The 20,181-nt window shown below is 40.9% G+C and overlaps 1 protein-coding gene across 2 annotated transcripts in view; it reads left to right on the top strand.

Moving 5' to 3' along the window:
• The window catches only part of PROSER2 (proline and serine rich 2), a 47,710-nt gene that overhangs the window by 23,791 nt on the left and 3,738 nt on the right, over positions 1 to 20,181 (top strand). For both annotated transcript variants that reach the window (XM_059711331.1, XM_059711339.1), the window contains one exon: positions 18,688 to 18,940. In XM_059711331.1, the coding sequence (XP_059567314.1) occupies positions 18,688 to 18,940 (253 nt within the window). The remainder of the gene's footprint in view (positions 1 to 18,687; positions 18,941 to 20,181) is intronic.

The raw sequence follows: 20,181 nt of genomic DNA, 5'->3' as shown, positions 1-20,181 counted from the left end.
CCTGCGGTCCCTCCCCAGCTGGCCAACCTCCCACGTCCTTCCCCAGCCCCAATCCTGCACTGGTGGGGTCCCTTGGCCTGGCCTGTGCCCTCTCGCAATCTGGGCTGAGGGACCCCCCCTAGTCCCCGAGTACACGATATAATAAAATCTATATTATAAAAGACTAATATGCAAATCGACTGAACAGCGGAATGACCAACTGCTATGATGTGCACTGACTATAAGGGGGCAGATGCTCAGTGCAGGAGCTGCCCCCTAGTGGTCAGTGCACTCCCACAGGGAAAGCACTGCTCAGCCAGAAGCTGGGCTCACAGCTGGTGAGCAAGCGGCAGTGGTGGGAACCTCTCCCACCTCTGCGGCAGTACTAAAGATGTCCGACTGATGGTGGGGAGCAGGCCTAAGCTGTCAGTTGGACATCCCCCAAGGGCTCCCAGACTGCAAGAGGGCGCAGGCTGGGCTGAGGAACCCTCCCCAAGTGCACGAATTTCATGCACTGGGCCTCTAGTATATATATATTTAAAAGAAAAAAGATCTGAAGGAAGAGAAACTCCTCACATGGTAAAAACAAACTCACTTTAAAACAGATTTTTATCTCCTTTACAAAGATAAATGCTTTTGTACCCCTTTCTTTCAAATCCAAATCCTTACTTATCATCAACAAGCTTTGGGAACTTTCAAAATGAGAGTATTCAGTTTAAAGTTAAGAGATGACCTTTTTGTACTCCCCACTTCTCAGGATATCCATCTTTCAGGATTGAGACCTTTATATTCACAGAGGGAAGGACAAGAGGGAATTAACCTTGGATTTTACTTCTAGTGCAAACACGATTTTCCTTCAGATGCTCTGAGCCCTAAAATTAACCCCAATTATGCTGAATATAAGAATGATATATACAGTATACAGGGCAGTTAATAGTGAGATAGAATTTAATGGATTCCTACTTGCATATTTAATTAATTTATATTTTTATTGGTTTATTTATTTTAAATCTTTATAGTTGAAAGTATTAGATATGTCCCCCTTTTTTTCCTCCATTGACCACTTCTAGCCCATCCCCGGCTCCCACTCCAGGCCTTGATCACTCTATTGTCTACTATGCCCATGGATTATGTATATATGTATACAAGTTCTTTGGTTGATCTCTTCCCACCCACCCATTCACCCTTACATTTAAGTCTTTTATCCATTTTGAATTTATTCTGGTGTATGGTGTAAGTTGGTGGTCTAGTTTCTTTTTTGTGTGTTTTGTTATTTTTTTTTTTGCATGTTCCTGTTCAATTTTCCCAGCACTATTTATTGAAGAGACTGTCTTTACTCCATCATATGCTCTTGCTTCCTTTGTCAAATATTAATTGAGCATCAGGGCTTAGGTTGATTTCTGGGTTCTCTGTTCTGTTTCATTGATCTATATACCTGTTCTTGTGACAGTACCAGGCTATTTTGATTACAATAGCTTTGCAGCATAGTTTGATGTCTGATATTGTGATCCCTCCAACTTTGTTCTTCATTCTCAAGATTGCTGAGGCTACTTGGGGTCTTTTTTGGTTCCATATACATTTTTTGAACATTTGTTCTAGATCTGTGAAATATACCGTTGGTATTTCAATAAGGATTGTGTTGAATCTATAGATTGCTTTGGTTAGTATGGACATTTTAATTATGTTAATTCTACCAATCCATGAACATGATATATACTTTCCATTTGTTTGTATCTTCCACTATTTTCTTTTATAATGTCCTATAGTTTTCTGAGTACAGGTCTTTTACCTCCTTGGTTAACACTAGAAAGACTGAAACTTAGTATATACCTATATTGCCCAAAAGCAGTCAAAATGACTGCATTGTGAAAGAATAATATCGGAGCACTCTTCACTTATGTTCCTTAGCTTTTCCAATAACTCACTTCTATTTGACATTTCTTTCATGAATTTAGGGTGCAAAAGAAATAAAATAAACAACTTATTAGAACAAGTATCACTGCATAAAGATTCGAATAACAAGGACTAGTTTAGCTTATTGAGCAACTGCAATTTATCAAGTATCAACAATTTATCATGTACTTGTATGTTATCATGTGACGGTAATCGAAAAAAAATGAAAACTGTTATTTCAATACAGAGCCGAACTGGTCATATAAGAAATTTACTCAATTCAATAATAAGAGTCATTTGATTATTTAAAATTTCCCCAAGCCGTCAAAATGACTGCTTTTGGGCAATATAGGTATAACACATATATATATACCGGAAATGAAGGAGGGGGAGGTAACTACAATCTACACTAATAAAAGACAAAGATGCTAATTGACCGTACCTTCGCTATGTCCTAAACCACGCCCACCAGCCAATCAGAGTGGGTATATGCAAATTAACCCAACCAAGATGGTGGCCGGCAGCCACGGAGCTGGAGCAAGCAGGAGGCTTGGTTGCCTGGGCGATGGAGGAAGCCAAGCTTCCCGCCTGCCCTGAGCTGTCTGTGGCCTCTGCTCATGGCCACAAAGTTTCAATTATAGAAGACAAATAAATCCCAGATACCTATTTCTAGCCAGCTTCCACTGGGAGCTTGAGTGGCTGGCGGCTGTGGCCAGCCTGCAAACAGCCATCAGCCCCTCACCCAGGCTGGTCACACCCTCATGGGGGCTTAGCCAGCCTGAAAACGGCCCTCAGCTCCTCACCCAGACTGGCCAGGCATCCCAGCAGGACCCCCCACCCTGAAGGGGCTATGGCCAGCTTGCAAACAGCCATCAGCCCCTCACCCAGGCTGGCCAGGCACTCCTCTATAATAAAAGGGTAATATGCAAATTGACCTTAATAGCAGAACGACTGGGAATGACTGGTCACTATGACACACACTGACCACCAGGGGGCAGATGCTCAATGCAGGAGATGCCCCCTGGTGGTGAGTGTGCTCCCACAGGGGGAGCTCTGCTCAGCCACAAGCCAGGCTGACAGCTGCCAGTACAGCGGTGGTGGTGGGAGCCTCTCCCGCCTCCTCAGCAGCGCTAAGGATGTCCGACTGCAGCTTAGGCCTGCTCCCAGCTGGCAAGTGGACATCCCCTGAGGGCTCCTGGGCTGCCAGAGGGATGTCTGACGGCCAGCTTAGGCCCAATCCCCCAGGGAGCGGGCCTAAGCCAGCAGGTGGTCATCCCCCAAGGGGTCCCAGATTGTGAGAGGGCACAGGCCGGGCTGAGGGACCCCCCCCCAAGTGCACAAATTTTTGTGCACCGGGCCTCTAGTTATTAATAAACGCATTTATATGTTGTACAAAAAGTCACAAAATTCTAAGACATTGTGTCCTTATATACATAATTGTTTTTCTAATTGAAATTAAAAAGCAGTCAAAATGACTTCCTTGGGCAATCTAGTGTTAAGTTTATTCCTAGGTATCTTTGTTGTTTTTGCAGTGCTAAATTACTGTTTTAGTTTCTCTTTCTGAGAGTTTATTGTACATAAAAATGCCATTGATTTCTGGGTGTTAATTTTATATCCTGCTACCTTGCCAAATTCATTTATTAAATCTAGCAGTCTTTAATGTTTTCTGTGTACAGTGTCATGTAATCTGCAAATAATGGCAGTTTTACTTCCTCCTTTCCAATTGGGATACCTTTTATTTCTTCTTGTCTGATTCCTGTGACTAAGACTTCTAGTACTTTGTCAAAAAAAGTGATGAAAGCGGACATCCTTGTCTTGTTCCTGTTCTTTGGGGAAATGGTTTTAGTTTTTGCCCATTGAGTATGACATTGGCTGTAAGTTTGTCATATGTGGCATTTATTATGCTGAGATATGATTCCTCTATTCCCACTTTGTTGAAAATTTTATATAAAAAATGGACGTTGGATTTTGTTGAATGCTTTTTTTGCGACTATTGATATGAGATCATATGATTTTTGTCTTTCAATTTGTTTATGTAATGTATCACATTTATTGATTTGTGAATTTTGTAACAGCCTTGCATCCCTGGAATAAATCTCACTTGGTCATGGTATATGATCTTTTAATGTATTGCTGAATCTGATTTGTTAATATTTTGTTGAAGATTTCAGTATTTATGTTCATCAGGTATATTGGCCTGTAATTCTCTTTCTTTGTGGTGTCTTTATCTAACTTGGAATTAGGATAATGCTGGCCTCAGAAAAAGAGGTTGGAAGAGTTCCTTCCGTTTGAATTTTTTTGGGGAATACCAGTAGTTTGAGAAAGAGGTGTTAATTGTTCTTTGAAGGTTTGGTAAAACTCCCCTATGAACCCATCCAAACCAGGGCTTTTGTCTCCTGGGAGTTTTTTTAATTATTGCTTCTGTTTCTTCCGTTGTTATTGGCCTATTCAGATTTTATGATTCTTCCTGATTCAGTTTTGGAAAATTGTATTTTTTTAGGAATTTTTCTATTTCATCCACATTGTCCAGCTTATTGGCATATAGTTGTTGATAGTAGTTTCTTACATAGTAGTTCCTTTTTATTTCTGTGGTGTCAGTTGTACTTCATCACTTTAGTTTCTGATTTTACTTATTTGGGTCCTCTCTCTTTGTTTCTTTTTTTAAATTTAAATTCTTTATTGTTTAAAGTATTAAATATGTCTCCTTTTTCCCCCATTTCTCCCTAGCTGCTCCCACCCCCCAGCACAGGCCCTCGCACCCCTATTGTCTGTGTCCATTGGTTATGCTTATATATATGCATACAAGCCCTTTGGTTGATCTCTTACCCTCCTCACCCCACCCATCCCACCCCCACCTTCCCTCCCAGGCTTGACAGTCAGTTCAATGTTTCTATGACTCTGGATCTATTTTTGTTCATCAGTTTATGTTGTTCATTATGTTCCACAAATGAGTGAGCGCATATGATATTTATCTTTCTCTAACTGGATTATTTCACTTAGCATAATGCTCTCCAGGTCCATCCATGCTGTTGCAAATGGTAAGAATTCTTTCTTTTTTACAGCAGTGTAGTATTCCATTGTGTAGAGGTACCACAGTTTTTCTCTTTGTTTTTTGATAAGTCTTGCTAAAGGTTCATCAATCTTGTTTATCACTTCAATGAACCCAGCTCTTGATTTCATTGATTTTTAAAATTATCTTTTAAGCCTCTATGTCATTTATTTCTGCTCTAATTTTTTATTATTTCCTTCCTTCTACTCACTCTGGGCTTTTCATGTTGTTCTCTTCCTAATTCTTTAAGTTGTAGGGCGAAATAGTTTATTGTAAATGTTCCTTGTTTTTTTAAAAAATATTTTTATTGATTTCAGAAAGGAAGGGAGAAGGGGAGAGAGAGAGAAACATCAATAATGAGAGAGAATCATTGATTGTCTGCTTCCTGCACATCCCCCACTGGGGATCAAGCCTACAATCTGGGCATATGCCCTGGTAGAGAAATGAACCATGACCTCCTGATTCATAGGTCAACATTCAACCACTGGGCCATGCCGGCCAGGCAATTTTTCTTGTTTTTTTGAGGTGTGGTACTATGAACTTCCCTCTTAGGACTGCTTTTGCTATGTCCCAGAAATCTTGGGTTGTTGTGTGTTTATTTTCATTTGTTTCTAGGAAATTTTTTTTTTCTTGATCTCATTGTTAATCCATTCATTGTTTAATAACATGCTATTTAGCCTCCATGTGTTTGAATGTTTTAGAGGGTTTTTACTGTAGTTGATTTCTGATTCCATTTCATTGTGATCTGAGATGTTTAATATTATTTCAGTCTTCTTGAACTTGTAGAGACTTGTCTTATGTTCTAACATGTCGTCTGTCTTTGAGAATGACCCGTGTGCAGTTGAGAAGAATGTATATTCTGCAGCTTTGGGGTGAAATGTTCTACAAATATCAATTAAATCCATATAATCAAGTATGTCATTTAGAGTCACTGTTTCCTTGTTAGTTTTTTACCTGTTTTTTTTGTTAATTTTTTATCTGGAAGATATATCCAGTGAAGTCAGTGGGGTGTTAAAGTCCCCTACTAATACTGTATTGTTGTCAATCTCTTCCTTAAAGTCCTCTAGAAGTTTTTGGTGTTTTTAAAAAAATATATATTTAGGTGCTCCTATATTGGGTGTATATATGTTTACCAGGGTTATATCCTCTTCTTGGGTTGATCCCTTCAGTACTGTGTAGTGACCTTTGTTGTCCTTGTGATGGTTTTTATTTTGAAGTCTATTTTGTCAGATATGAGTATTGCTTCGCTAGTTGTTTTTTGTTTGTTTCTATTTAGATGGAAAATTTTTTTCTATCCCTTCACTCTCATCCTCTTGCATCTTTTTTTCTGAAGTGGTCTCTTGTAGATAGCATATAGTTGGGTCATGTTTTTGTATCCATTCAGCTACGCTATTTCTTTTGATTGGAGCATTTAATCCATTTACAGTTAAAGTTATTATTGGTAGGTACTTATTTATTGCCATTTTAATTCTGTATACCGATGTTTCTATTTCTTCTTCTAATTACAGCAATCCCTTTAGCATTTCTTGCAGTGCTAGTTTGATGGTGATAAACTCCTTAACTTTTTTTGTCTGGGAAGCTCTTTATTTCACCATCTATTTTGAATGATTGCCTTGCTGAGTATAGTAATCATGGTTTCAGATCCTTGCATTTCATTACCTTGAATACTTCATGCTGTTCCCTTCTGGCCTGTAGAGTTTCTGATGACAGCCTTATAGAATCTCCTTTGTAGGTAACAAATTGCTTTTTCTTGCTGCCTTTAAGATTCTTTCTTTGCCTTTAATTTTTGGCATTTTAATTATGATGTGTCTGGGTGTGGATCTGTTTGGGTTTTTCATGATTGGCAATCTCTATACCCCCTGGACTTCTGTAATTTTTTTCCTTCACCAGGTAAGGGAAATTTTCTGCCATTATTTCTTCAAACATGTTCTCTATCCTTTGCTCACTTTCTTCTCCTTTTGGCACCTTTGTTATATGACTATTGTTACATTTCATGTTGGCCCACAGCTCCCTTAAGCTGTCCTCCCATTTTTAAATTGTTTTCTCTTTTTGGTTCTCTGATTGAGTGATTTTTTTTCTTCTGTGTCTTCTAATTCACTGCTCTGGTCCTCAGCTTCCCCTAAATTTACTGTGTATGTCTTCCAATGTGTTCTTTACTAGTGCTATGTCATTATTTCCGACCGGTCTTTTTTCATAGATACTATATCTTTACTCTGCCTGGATAGCAAAGGTCTACAGACAAATTGTCCTCTGTGGCCTGAGGGAATTACTCAGCACAGGAAACTGTGGTGGCTGCTCTGCAAGGTCCAATCCCAAAGCCCCCAACCCTGGACTCTCCTCACATAGCTCCAGTCCTCTCTGCCCTTCCTTTGCCAGCTCCCACAGTTAGTGGCTGCACATGAAATTTTGTGTGTTGGCCTTTAAGACGGTGCCTGCATTTCCAGCCATCTCTCACTGGTAGACAGCACCCCTGCTGCTTTTCACCGCCACATGTTTTGTGGGCACCTTTCTCAGTTCTGATGCTCTGGGCTGGAGAGCTCAGCTTGGGGTTTAGACCTCAGAGTTCTCAGTGGGACCGTCCCCCCCCCCAACCCCCCCCCGCAACCCTGCCAGCTGAGATATCCCTCCAGAACTTCAGCTGCTGTCTGTGGGAGCTTGGCCAGCCCTTTTGTGCCTGCACACTTCTTACTGGTCTCTATGTGGTTTCCATTTTTTGTCCTTGTTTTCAGGGTTCTCTTCAGCTAGTCTCCAGTTGATTTTTTCAGGGTGGTTTCTGTATATTTTACTTATATTTCCAGTTTGGTCAGTGTAGCTTCTACTTACTCTGCTGCCATTTTGGAATCTCCTTTTTTTTTTAAATTATCATGGTAGTATGTAATAAACATTATTTGATTCACTGAAAGAAAAATATATTATAAATTACTCTCTGAAAATATCAGAACCTACAAATCCTTAAGAATGGAGAATTTGGGACTAATTTTTTAATTAAAAAAAACATGAAGAATATATTAAAAGATGTATTAAAAGAATATGTAGGAAAGAAATATAAATTAATACTCTGGTAATTGGAGTATATTCTTTAAAGCGTAGTTAGGAAGCACTCCTACTCTCATATAGAGCACAGTAGTCTAAAGGATTATTTTTTATGTGTGGTACTGGAATAAAATTGAGAATGATCATCAGATGACTGTGGTTTCTAAAGGAATGGGTGCAGTGCATTAGGAGTCAGGGTATTTGGATTATTTTTTTTGCCTTTAACATTCATTTTCATATGTGCTGGCCTCTTGATAGAGAATTGAAATAATACCTGCCTTCTGTCTCCTCCTAGAAGAGAATGTGATCCCAAGTATGTCCAGTGTTTTGGACTTGGGGAAGGAAAGTTGCTACTTTGTATCTCCATTCTAATCTTATCTGGGCGGCTGGGATTCTGAGGGGACTGGGGGTCTCTAGAGGCAGGTGCGTAGAGTGGCCGGCCTGCCCCCAGCAGGGCTGAGGGGACTGGGCGCCGCCATCTTGTGGCTATGGGCGCCGCCATTTTTGAGAGCATAGCAGTCAATTAGCATATTCCCTCCTTCTTGGCTATGGGCGCCGCCATCTTTGAGGGTGTGGCAGTCAATTAGCATATTCCCTCCTTATTGGCTGTGGGTGCCACCATCTTTGAGGGTGTGGCAGTCAGTTAGCATATTCCCTCCTTATTGGCTGTGGGCACCGCCATCTGAGGGCATGGCAGTCAATTAGCATATTCCCTCCTTATTGGTTGTGGGCACCGCCATCTTTGAGGGTGGGACAGTCAATTAGCATATTCCCTCTTTATTAGATAGGATGGCAACTAAAGTTTTCCAAATAACTATAGAACATTTGACTTTCACAAAGCACTCTCTTAGCATCTAGGTGCCCTGAATCAGTGAACTATCTACACTGGTACAGATTCTTAAACTTAAAAAAAAAATTTTCTTACCCTCATACTGTATTTTTTGGGAGTCTAAGTTTGGAGAGGAACTATATGATTTTATTTTAAATCACAGGGTCTTTTTATGACATCTCTTTAGAGTGAGACTCAACCATAACAGTTTCTCAATTTTCTGTCCTTTAATTTTTGACCCCATAAAAGATTAGTAACAATGTTTTTAGGCCTCAGTGTACCTCTTGGAGAGCTCTTTAAGTAAAAGATAACCTAGTTCCAACTGCAAGTATTTCTTTTAAGCAAAAGTTATTTTTAAAAGAAGATAAAAGACAATACCTGATATTACATGAGAGTATCCAAAAGTTTTTAAAAACTTGTAATGTTGCCTGCAATATCACAGATCTTTGTTTGTTAGGAACTTTTCTCCTGAGCCAATGCCAGCTGAAAATTAAAGTAGCTGCTTAAATAGAGTTGTCATGGCTAGCCACACAGGGAAGTGTGTGAAGGCACTCAAGAGGCTAGTTGTGTTTGTGTATGTATTTTTTTCTTCTTATAAGGAATTCTTTCTCTGAACCTTTTCTAATGAAAGTTTTAATTAGAAGGAGAACAAATTGGCCAAATTCTGAAATACTTGACTTAGAGGATACCTTTTGAATGTGTTTTTTCCTTTGAAATTTAAGAAGCTTTCATATAATACAAGGTGGCATGTCTTTGCAAAGTTGGTAGTGTGGCTCTAGAACCTGCTACCTCAAGAGGTGATTCAGAACCAAAATAAGAGATTCAAAAAGGATTCGGAGACCTTCATAATGATAGCCCTTTAAGGTGACAAAGGAAGCTTTGCTATGTTCTTAACCTCTTAAGGCCAGTATCTCAAACACTTGTGTATCTCATAAACACCCTGGATGCCACTGCCAGGGACACAATGCTGTCTCCTTCCAGTGTTCTTTTTCTTCTTCTTTACCCTCCTGTGTTCGTAGCAGCATTATTTGCATTAGCCAAGATCTGGAAATAGCCCCAGTGCCCATCAGTGGCTGAATGGATAAAAAAGCTGTGATACAGTGACACCATGGAATACTTCCAGTGTTCTTCGGTTCATATTCTGAATGTAGACGTGAATGAAGTCTGCTCTTCCCTGCATGCACCTGGAGCTTCCTCTAGAAAAGAATATGCTTTGGCTAGTTGAAGAGTGGGATGCTCTTACTGTCCATAGTTCTTAAGAAATTAAGTAATATAGGTGCTTCTTTGGGATGGATTGAAAACATCCCAAAATCCCAAGCATACCTCCTGTTCATTTTTATCTCTAACTTGGGCAAAAACAATGACCCAAATTCATGATTGAGCTTTTGGAGATTTAATATTCAGTGAACTGTCACGTAACCCTCCTTCTCACTTAGCTGACAAATGTTGTGGCCCAAAAGTTGCATAATGAGTCTGTGATGAGACAGCAGTTGTCAGCTCCCGATTAATCCCTTCCTTCTGCAGAGCCTTCGATGTCTTTTGGCCACCCTCCTTAGTCATGGGATAAGAAGGCAAAGCCGGCAGGGGGAATGCTGTCTTCATGGTCAGGTTGGACTGGAGTCTGAGGAGCACACTAGCATCTGACACTCTTGTTGCTAGATGATCTCGAGGAGAGAAAACAGAACAGGCCTGGGAAGGAGAACCAGAACTGGTCAGTAGTAACCCCATCTTCCTTTCAGTTCTGTCTCCTTACCCAGATTGAACCAAAAACTTGCTGGTCAAAACAGCCATTTTAAGACAGAGCTTAAATAGCTTTTATTAAAGTTCAGTATTTAGTAAATGCTTGCTACATATAAGAACTAATAGATGATGGAATAAAAGTCAGTTTTAATCTTTCCAGGAACTCACAAGACAGCCAGGGGAAGCTCTAGGACATTGTGACCCAAGCTTATGGGGCTCTGGTGGAGGTACGGTGCCACACACTATGGCAGCTCCATCTCAATCAAGATCTCTATAATATTGCCAGTTTAAGGCAGCCATGGGGCTCAACTGTAATCCTTCAAAGCCATTATTCTTAGATCTATAATCAAAACTGTACACATATCTCATTCCTTGCTGGTTTGTTTGTGTCTCTTTCCGGCCAGAAGTACAGGTTTAAGTTAGCCATAGTGAAAAATTACAACAATGACTAGTTAGAAAGAACCATAATTAAACCCTATCCTGGAACTGTGGGAAACGCCACATGCACTCAGGGTCTTTCTCATGAGGTTGCTGGAGTAAGTAGAGCATTTAAAGTTGTCAGGAACTACAAAGAGACTGACTTTTATTTTCTTCATTCGGCCCTATTTTGCTTCAGCTGCAGGACATTCTCTCATCAGCTTAGCCTTGCTCAAGTGTCAGGGAGATCATTTTGGGGTCTGTAGGAAGAAAATGTGAATATCAAATCACACTCCTCCAGAACAAATGCCCAAGGTTGCCTGCCTAGGAGACTACTGGTTAAGAGATCTTGGTTCATCTCAAGAACTCTTTTCAGCCATCATAATCATTCTTTTTTTTTTTTTTAAGTTTTTTTTAAAATACATTTTTATTGATTTCAGAGAGGAAGGGAGAGGGCGAGAGAGATAGAAACATCAATGATGAGAGAGAATTATTGATTGGCTGCCTCCTGCACACCCCCCACTGGGGATCAAGCCCGCAACCTGGGCATATGCCCTGACCCAGAATCAAACCAGTGACCTCTTGGTTCTTAGGTCGACCCTCTACCGCTGAGCTACACCCGGCTGGGCCATTCTTATGATTTATTTGTTCTTTTGAAATGGAGATGAGTCTGCTGGTTCTTATCTTCTCCTTCACAAGGAGCTGCCACAATTGTCTTAGTCTGCAGTAAAACCAAATTTCTCGTTTAAAAGAAAAGCAAAACAAAAGGAAAAGTTTAAGAACTACAGTTAGTAGTTTTTTAAGGTAAGAGTTAGTTTAGTATGAGTATTTTAAGCCTTCTCAACTTTTTTTGTTTAAAAAAACAAGGGTTTTCTCTCTACCATTTCCAAAAAAAATGAACACTCCTATCCCAAATCTTTACTCCAATCTTGTTGACTTTTCTAATTATTTGTAACATTCACTGGAAAGCTTTGTTATCCAACTTGTCAGGATATTCCTCTCAAAGCGCCAGTGGGAAATGGACATTTTCCGTCGTCTGTGCAGGTTGCATAGGCACCAGCGGGAGTAGGACTCTGTTTCCTCAGCGAGCCTTGGACAGCATGCATACATTTCCTTTGGTAGGTTTAGCATTTTTATTTTTCTAGTTTAAACATAGTAGAAATTACTTCTTCAAAACATACATATTCGGTAGAAATGTATGCACTTTTTCCCTTAAAGACTTGTAGCCATTACCTGAAGTCAACATGGCAAGCAGAATATGTAACATATGGTTTCCTGTATAATTCTTTTAGCATCTGGAGATTTGTAGCCTTAAAGGGCTTCCTTTTACTCCACATTGATGCATCGAAAATACCATTTATAGAAAGGAAAGTTTAAAAAAATTTCTGCTGTCAGCCTGCTACCTTCCAAATAATAGGGACAAACTTAGGGTTTCTTCAATGCAACCCTTCCCAAGAAAGCTATTGTTTTTGTTTATCCTCATTTTCTATCCACTTAGTTCTTTGGGAACTAAGTTAACAAATCCTGCTTCTGAAAGCACAACAGTCAGGCAGGGACCACCACTGCTAGGGCTCCAGCTTTCTTTCCTCCTCCATATGGACCAATAGGCCATGACCTTGAAATCTCCTATATAATAAAGAGCTAATATGCAAATGGTCATCACACCCTCACCCTGTCTCAGCTCAGACACTCAACACGGGGGAGAGAGGAATGGGGACCAGCCAGGCTGCGGCCTGGGAGAGGGACAAGCCGCCCACCCTGTGGTCCCAGATGCCAGCGGCTGCGCCTGTGCCTGCAGCCCAGGAGAGGGACAAACCGCCCGCACCATGGTCCTGGGCACCAGCAGCTGCACCTGCAGCCCAGGAGAGGGACAACCGCACACCCCACGGTCCCCACGGTCCCCACGGTCCCGGGTGCCAGCAGCTGTGCCTGCAGCCCAGGAGAGGGACAAGCCCCCTCCCCGCAGTCCCGGGTGCCAGCACCTGCAGCCTAGGAGAGGGACAAGCCATCTGCCCCGCAGTCCCAGGTGAAGCCAGCCTAGGTCCTGGGTGCCTGCGACCAGCAGGAGGAGGGAATTCTGGGTCCTGGGTGTGGGGCGAGGCAGAGGTGGTTAGGGGCAATCAGGCCAGCAGGAAAGCAGTTAGAGGCGATCAGGCAGGCAGGCAGGCAAGTGGTTAGGAGCCAGTGGTCCCGGATTGCGAGAGGCAGTAGAATATCCCCCGAGGGGTCTCGGATTGGAAGGTGCAGGCCGGGCTGAGGGCCCGCGCCCCCCCCACCCCGCCCCGTGCATGAAGTTCGTGCACCGGACCTCTAGTGTATATATAACAGTGACCTAGACAGTTGTTGTTAGAGTGTCAACCTGAAGACCGAAAGGTCGCAGGGTTCAATTCCCGGTCAAGGGCACATGCCTCGGTTGCAGTTTGATATTAGGCCCTGGTCGGGGCAGGTGCATGCAGGAGGTAACCAATTGATGTGTCTCTCATATCAGTGTTTCTCTCTTGCTCTCACTCTCTCTCTCCTTCTCTCTTTCCCTCCTTCCTTCTGCCTCAACCCCTCTCCTCTCTCCCTTCCACTCTCTCTGAAAATCAATGAAAAAATATCCTCTTGGCCCTAACCGGTTTGGCTCAGTGGCTAGAGCATCGGCCTGCGGACTGAAGGATACCAGGTTTGATTCTGGTGAAGAGCGTGTACCTCTATTGCAGGCTCGCTCACATGCAGGAGGCAACCAATCGATGTGTCTCTATCACATAGATGTTTTTCTCTGTGTCTCTCCCTCTCCCTTCCACTCTGTCTAAAAATCAATGGAAAAATATCCTTGGGTGAGGATTAACAACAACAAAAACACTTCAAATTGTGAAGATTACAGGCCCTGGAAGTTAGATGCTTGGGTAGGAGGGCATGTGAGTGTCTGTGGATCACAGCAGGTAAAGCATTGCTCTGTACCAGGTGGAGCAGCTCTTAGTCACCTTTGCTTCCACCGTAGTTTTTGCTGTTGTATCAAAGTTCATGAGCACAGTATAGAGTCTAATAGTTTCATAAGGTTTATGAAATGCATCAGTCTTCCATGAATACTTCTACCATCTGCCACTCACCAAAAGCAACGACTTTTAATTCACACCTGTTTCTTTGTAATTTACCTTCATTTCTCCTCATTTTTGACATTTGACTATATATCCTTTAAGTATCCTTTAAGTATGTGTGTTCATATTTTAAATGTATACATTTAAATTAAATCATCAAAACAACTCTTTTTTCTGTATGCATTACTTTCACTAAACATTGTATTCTTGAATTTGTAAAAACCAGCTAATAACTATCACAGTCAGTAGTTATTGAGAGAAGGCTACATATAAAAGTAATCATAATAACTATACAGGTAAAAAGCAAAATAATAACAACTTGTACATGTTATCTATGCAAAATATATATGCATGTGGACAAGGACTTGAAGGAACAATGAAACATGAAAATTAGTGGGGTTTTTTTTTGGGGGGGAACATTATATTCTTTTGAAAACACCGTTTTAAATGGCTATATAATATTCCATCTGTGAATGTGCCATGATCTACTTAATCATAATACCTTATTATTGGACATTTTAGTTGTTTCTTGTTTTGCTTGTTTTCTTGCTACTATAAATACTAATAGAATTAATATATCTGTGTGTGTGCGTGTGTGTGTGCTTGTGTGTGTATTGCTGCAGGTAAATTGACTTGTAGATATATGCTTTCTCATAGCTTTAAATGTTTTTCTATGGTTCATAATTGTTTCAGTTTTATTTACTGTCTTCATGTTCTCTGTAGCCCTCTGGCCTCCTCTGAACTAGATTAGTTATTCACTGCATGGCTGACATCCTGGGGATACCGCCGCTGTCCAGGGATTCCCTCTCATCCTCCTGTTTCCTGGCTCCTTTATCTTTTCCTTGGTTTCCTCCTTTGTCTAGGGGAACAACCTTACTCCCCACCCCCTTGAAGTAGCTTCTTGACAAAGGCAGATGTGGGAGATCCATTGTTTAGACCCGGCATTTCTTAAAAACATCTTCATTCAAACCTAAATTTGGTTAGGCATAAAATTTTAGTTCTGAATTCATTTGGAATTTTTAAAAATTCTAAGTCATTTTTTTATTTTTCAATTACAGTTGATATATAATATATTAGTTTCAGGTGTGTACCCCAGTGATTAGACATTATATAATTTACTAAGTAATCGTCTTGATAAATTTCTACCCATCTGACACCATATAGTTATTACAATATTATACTGTACTTTACATCCCTATGACTATTCTGTAACTACTGATTTGTACTGGTTAATCCTTTCACGTTTTTCACCCATCCTCACAGCCCCCCTCCCATCTGGCAACTGTCAAAATGTTCTCTATATCTATGAGTCTGTTACTGGTCTGCTTGTTCATTTATTTTTTAGATTCAGTTGTTGGTAGATATGTATTTATTAACATTTTATTGTTCATATTTTTATATTTTTTTGTTCTTATAGAAGGCCCTTTATAACATTTTATGTAATACTAGTTTGATGTGATGAACTCCTTCAGCTTCTCTTGTCTGGGAAGCTCTTTATTTCTCCTCCAATTTTAAATTAGAGTCTTGTTGAGGAAAGTAGCCTTGGTTATGTCCTTGCTGTTCATCACTTTGAATATTTCTTGCCAATCCCTTCTGGCCTGCAAAGTTTCTGTTGAGAAATTATCTGACAGTCTTATGAGAGTTCCCTTGTAGATAACTAACTGCTTTTCTCTTACTACTTTTAAGATTCTCTCTTTGTCATTAACCTTTTGCATTTTAATTATGATGTGTCTTGGTGTGAAACTTTCTGGTTTCATCTTGTTTGGGACTCTGTGCTTCTTGGACTTATATATCTATTTCCTTCACCAAGTTAGGGAAGCTTTACAAATAGGTTTTCAATTTCTTGTTTCCTCTCTTCTCTGTCCAGTATCCCCATGATGAGAAGGTTGGTACACTTGAAGTTGTCCCAGAGGCTCCTTACACTATGCTCATTTATTTTTTTTATTGTTTGCTGTTCTGATTGAATGTTTTCTGCTTTAAAATCATGTATTTGATCCTTCGCTTCATCTACTCTACTGACTCCCTGTAATGTATTCTACATTTCAGTTATTGTACTTTTCATTTCTGACTGGTTTATTTTTATGTTTTCTATCTCTATTCTTAGTTTTCTATATCTTTTTATTTTGTTTTCTTTCCTAAATCTTTGATGAAGTTCTCACTAAGTTCTTCTACTCTTCCCCTCAGTTCATTGAGCATCCTTATAATCAGTGTTTTCAACTTTACATCTTGTAGATTGTTTGTCTCCATTTCATTTAGTTCTTTTTCTGGCGTTTTGTTCTGTTCTTTCATTTGGGACATGTCTCCTCATTTTGGCAGCCTTCCTGTGTTTGTTTCTATGTGTTAGGTAGAGTTACGACATCTCCGGGTGGCAGAGTGGCCTAATGTAGTAGGTGTCCTGTAGGATCCAGTGGTACAACCTCCCCGTTTGCCCAAACTGGGTACTCCAGGTGAGCACCCCTATCTGTAGGCTATTTAAACCCTCCTGTTGTAGTTCAGCCTTGATTGCTGTTGGCAATCAATTGGAGGGATTTATCCCCAGGTCAATTGGCTGCAAAGACTGGCTGTGACCATCAACCACTATGGAGGATCAACTGTGCAGGGGCTCAACCAAAGAGCAGGATTTACTTCAGCAGGACTCTGGTGCCCACTGAGTCCACCTCTTGAGTGTGCCACTTATGGAGGTGGTTGGATGGTGACACTTGAACTCGGTCCGAAGCTGTCCACTGGGTGTGCTGGCTCTGGGGCCTCCCAGGAGATACAAGCCAGTGTCAGCTATCACCTGTGTTCTGCCCAGGGTCACTGAGCATGAGCTACAAAGCAATCTGCAGGTGGCTTTTACTTGTGTTGGGCTTGGAGCGGCCAAGCTGCAAACCAAGGTGGGCTGCCACTTCATGAGAGGTACAGGGCACACTGAGACCAGATGCTGCTTATTTGAGAGATTTTAGGAAAGTCTGAAGCATGAGCCACAACAATCTATTTGTATGGGGGGAAAAAACACTGGAAATAACTTGGGTGGGCCCACAAGTTGGGTGGTGGCAGGGTTTCAGGGAATCACCAGGGCAGGACAGTGATGGCCAGGTTGATGGAGTCTCAGATATGGTGCCACCTGCCAGGACTGTGAGGGAAGGGTTCCGAAAAGGAACAGTGGCCTCTGCCAGCACTTCTGTCTGGGAGAAAGCTGCCCCTCCAGCTCTCACCCTGATGCCAGACACTTCAGTCCCTCCCTGTAAGTCCCTTTCAAGCTGCTGCCCCAGTGAGGAAGCTCAGAGAGAGTGAGTTCAAGTAAGTCTGTGTGTGGGCCCTTTAAGAGGAACTCCTAGGGCCCTGGCTGGGTAGCTCAGTTGGTTAGAGCATCATCCCCCCAGGTTGTAGGTTTGATCACCGGTCAGGGCACATATAAGATCAACCAATGAATGCATAAATAGTGGAACAACAAATCAATGTTTCTCCCTCTCTCCCTCCCTCCCTTCTTCCCTCTTTCTCCTCCTCTCACTCTAAAAATCCATCAATAAAGAAAGAAAAATTTTAAAAAGAGACACTACTTGTACTCTAGCACCACTCCTTCTCACTCAGCCTCACTTCCTGCTGGTTTTTACAGCCAGCAGTTATGGGGACTTCTCTACCTGGCACTGGAACCCTGGGCTGGAGGGGGCTGGTGTGGGGCTGGGATCTCTGGCTCCTCAGCGGTAACCTCACCAGCCAAGATATCCTTCCCCATTTTTATCTAACACACATGGGTGTGTGACCAGCCCATTCCACATTCCGCCCCTCCTACCAGCCTCAGTGTGGCTTCTTCTTTACATCCTTAGTTGTAGAATTTTGTTTGGCTATATTTCAGGCAGTTCTGAATGATGGTTCTGTAGTTTAGTTGTAATTTTGATTTGGTTGTGGGAGGATGTGAGTACCACATTTACCTACACTGCCATCTTGTCCGGAAGCTCTATAGATCATTCAGAATTTTGAAGGAATGACAACATTGTCTTCTGGTTTCTAGTATTGCTGCTGAGAAGTCTGGTGCTGTTTTGATTCCTGATCTCTTGTAATGTGGCCTCTTTTTTCACTGAGAAGCTTTTAGGATCTTTTCTTAGTCTTTGGTGTAGTGAAATGTCACAATAATGTTATTCTATGTTATTCTTGTTCTTTAGGTTATTCTGATGGTCCCTTTTGATCCTTCTGTTTGGGAATATTTTCTTGTATTATTTTACTTATTTATATTGATAATTCTTTCCCCTCTGTTTTTTTTCTGATTTCTTTTTCTGGAACTTTCATTACTCAGATGTTGGCCCTCTCTCTCACACTTATCCTCTAGTTTTTTTTTCTTCTCTATTTAAAAAGATTTTTTTTTTTACTTTTGTTGTACTTTGCCAGTGTCTCTACTTTATTTTCTAGGCTTTTATTTAGTTTTTGACTTCTGCTGTCATAATTTTAATTTCTAAGAACTCTTTTGTTTTCTACTTTTTAATAGCATTATATTTTTATCTCTCTGAAGATATTAATGATCATCTTTTTGAAATGTTCATCATTCTGCATAGTTTGTTTCTTATAATTTGCTTTATTTTTTTGTTTTGTTTTGATATTGTCTCTCATGTTAGAGGTTTTTCTCAGCTGCTTGAAAATATTTAAGAGTAGAATGTTAAGTACCTGACTAAAAATTCCCTATTCTATAGGATGATGAGAGCCTGAAGTACCTCACACATGAGGAAAAGGATGTCATCCTGTTTTTTGAAGAGACTATTGATTCCCTGGAGGACGACTTTGAGGAGCAAGTCCTGTGTGACAGTGGGGTACACTGCCAGCCCTCAAAGTCTCTGGAAGGGAGCACTCCCGGCCACTTGGAACCAGAAGATGTCATTGACTTAGTGCAGCCAGTGTGTGCAGCCGGGGAAGCCGAGCGCCCCCCGGATGTGACTGAAGCAGCAGGTGAGGCGTGAAGCGCCAGTCCCCAGACCCTGGCTTGCTTTGTTAGTGTTTTGCACGACACAGGCACTGCTTTCTGTGTCTGCCCGTGTGGAGCTGTTGGGACTTACCAGATTTTTGTAGGTTAGAAGCATCATCTTCATAGTTTGTACAGCTAAATAGATGTTTTCTTAGCATATTAGGATGACCACACATGAAGGGGAATTCCAGAAGGGCTAGAGTTAAGGATGAAACTCATTGTCATACAGATAAACTTTATATATATAAAGAAAATTGAAAATGGCTTCCAGGTAATAATTCATTATAGAAAGAAAACATAGGAGGTACTTGTATTTTAGCCCTTGAAGTTTGATCTCAATTTTTGTGCAAGATTATATCCCTACAGCTGTAGCATGGTTGCCAAGGGGGAGGTATTTAAACTGAAAAGTCAGCTGGTTCAGGAAAATAGGAAATGATCAGAAGAAAAATTCAGTTCACCGTCCTCTTTGTACCTTGCCTTACTCAGGGTGTCATCGAAAGGGTCCTGTGATAGAACCAGAGGCACAAGGAGAAAATTTTCTTCCATTTTCCTTCCTAATTGGAAAAAATATTAGAAATAAATGTGGTCAAGGGGATAAGGATTAGTAACGAGGAAAAAGAAGAGAAAATAATTTTGCTTGGCTACCTACAAAATACTGACATTTGTCATGAGCCTGTATAAATATTTTTTTTCCTTTTTTTATTTGTAAGCAGGGCTGTGTGTTACACAAAATTTTACATACTACGGCAGTGATGGCGAACCTTTTCAGCTCGGCGTGTCAGCATTTTGAAAAACCCTAACTTAACTCTGGTGCCGTGTCACATATAGAAATTTTTTTTTAAAACATTTAAAATTTATTTGTATTGATTTCAGAGAGGAAGGGAGAAGGAGAGAGAGATAGAAACATCATTGATGAGAGAGAATCATTGATTGGCTACCTCCTGCACATCCCCTACTGGGGATCGAGCCCACAACCCAGGCATGTGCCCTTGGCTGGAATCGAACCTGGGACCCTTCAGTCCGCAGGCCGACACTCTATCCACAGAGCCAAACCAGCCAGGGCTAGAAATTTTTTGATATTTGCAACCATAGTAAAACAAAGATTTATATTTTTGATATTTATTTTATATATTTAAATGCCATTTAACAAAGAAAAATCAACCAAAAAAATGAGTTCGCGTGTCACCTCTGACACGTGTGTCATAGGTTCGCCATCACTGTGCTA

The sequence above is a fragment of the Myotis daubentonii genome, chromosome 1, assembly GCF_963259705.1.
Source record: "Myotis daubentonii chromosome 1, mMyoDau2.1, whole genome shotgun sequence".
In the NCBI taxonomy this organism is placed as follows: domain Eukaryota; kingdom Metazoa; phylum Chordata; class Mammalia; order Chiroptera; family Vespertilionidae; genus Myotis; species Myotis daubentonii.
This window is presented reverse-complemented; position numbering and strand designations above follow the sequence as displayed.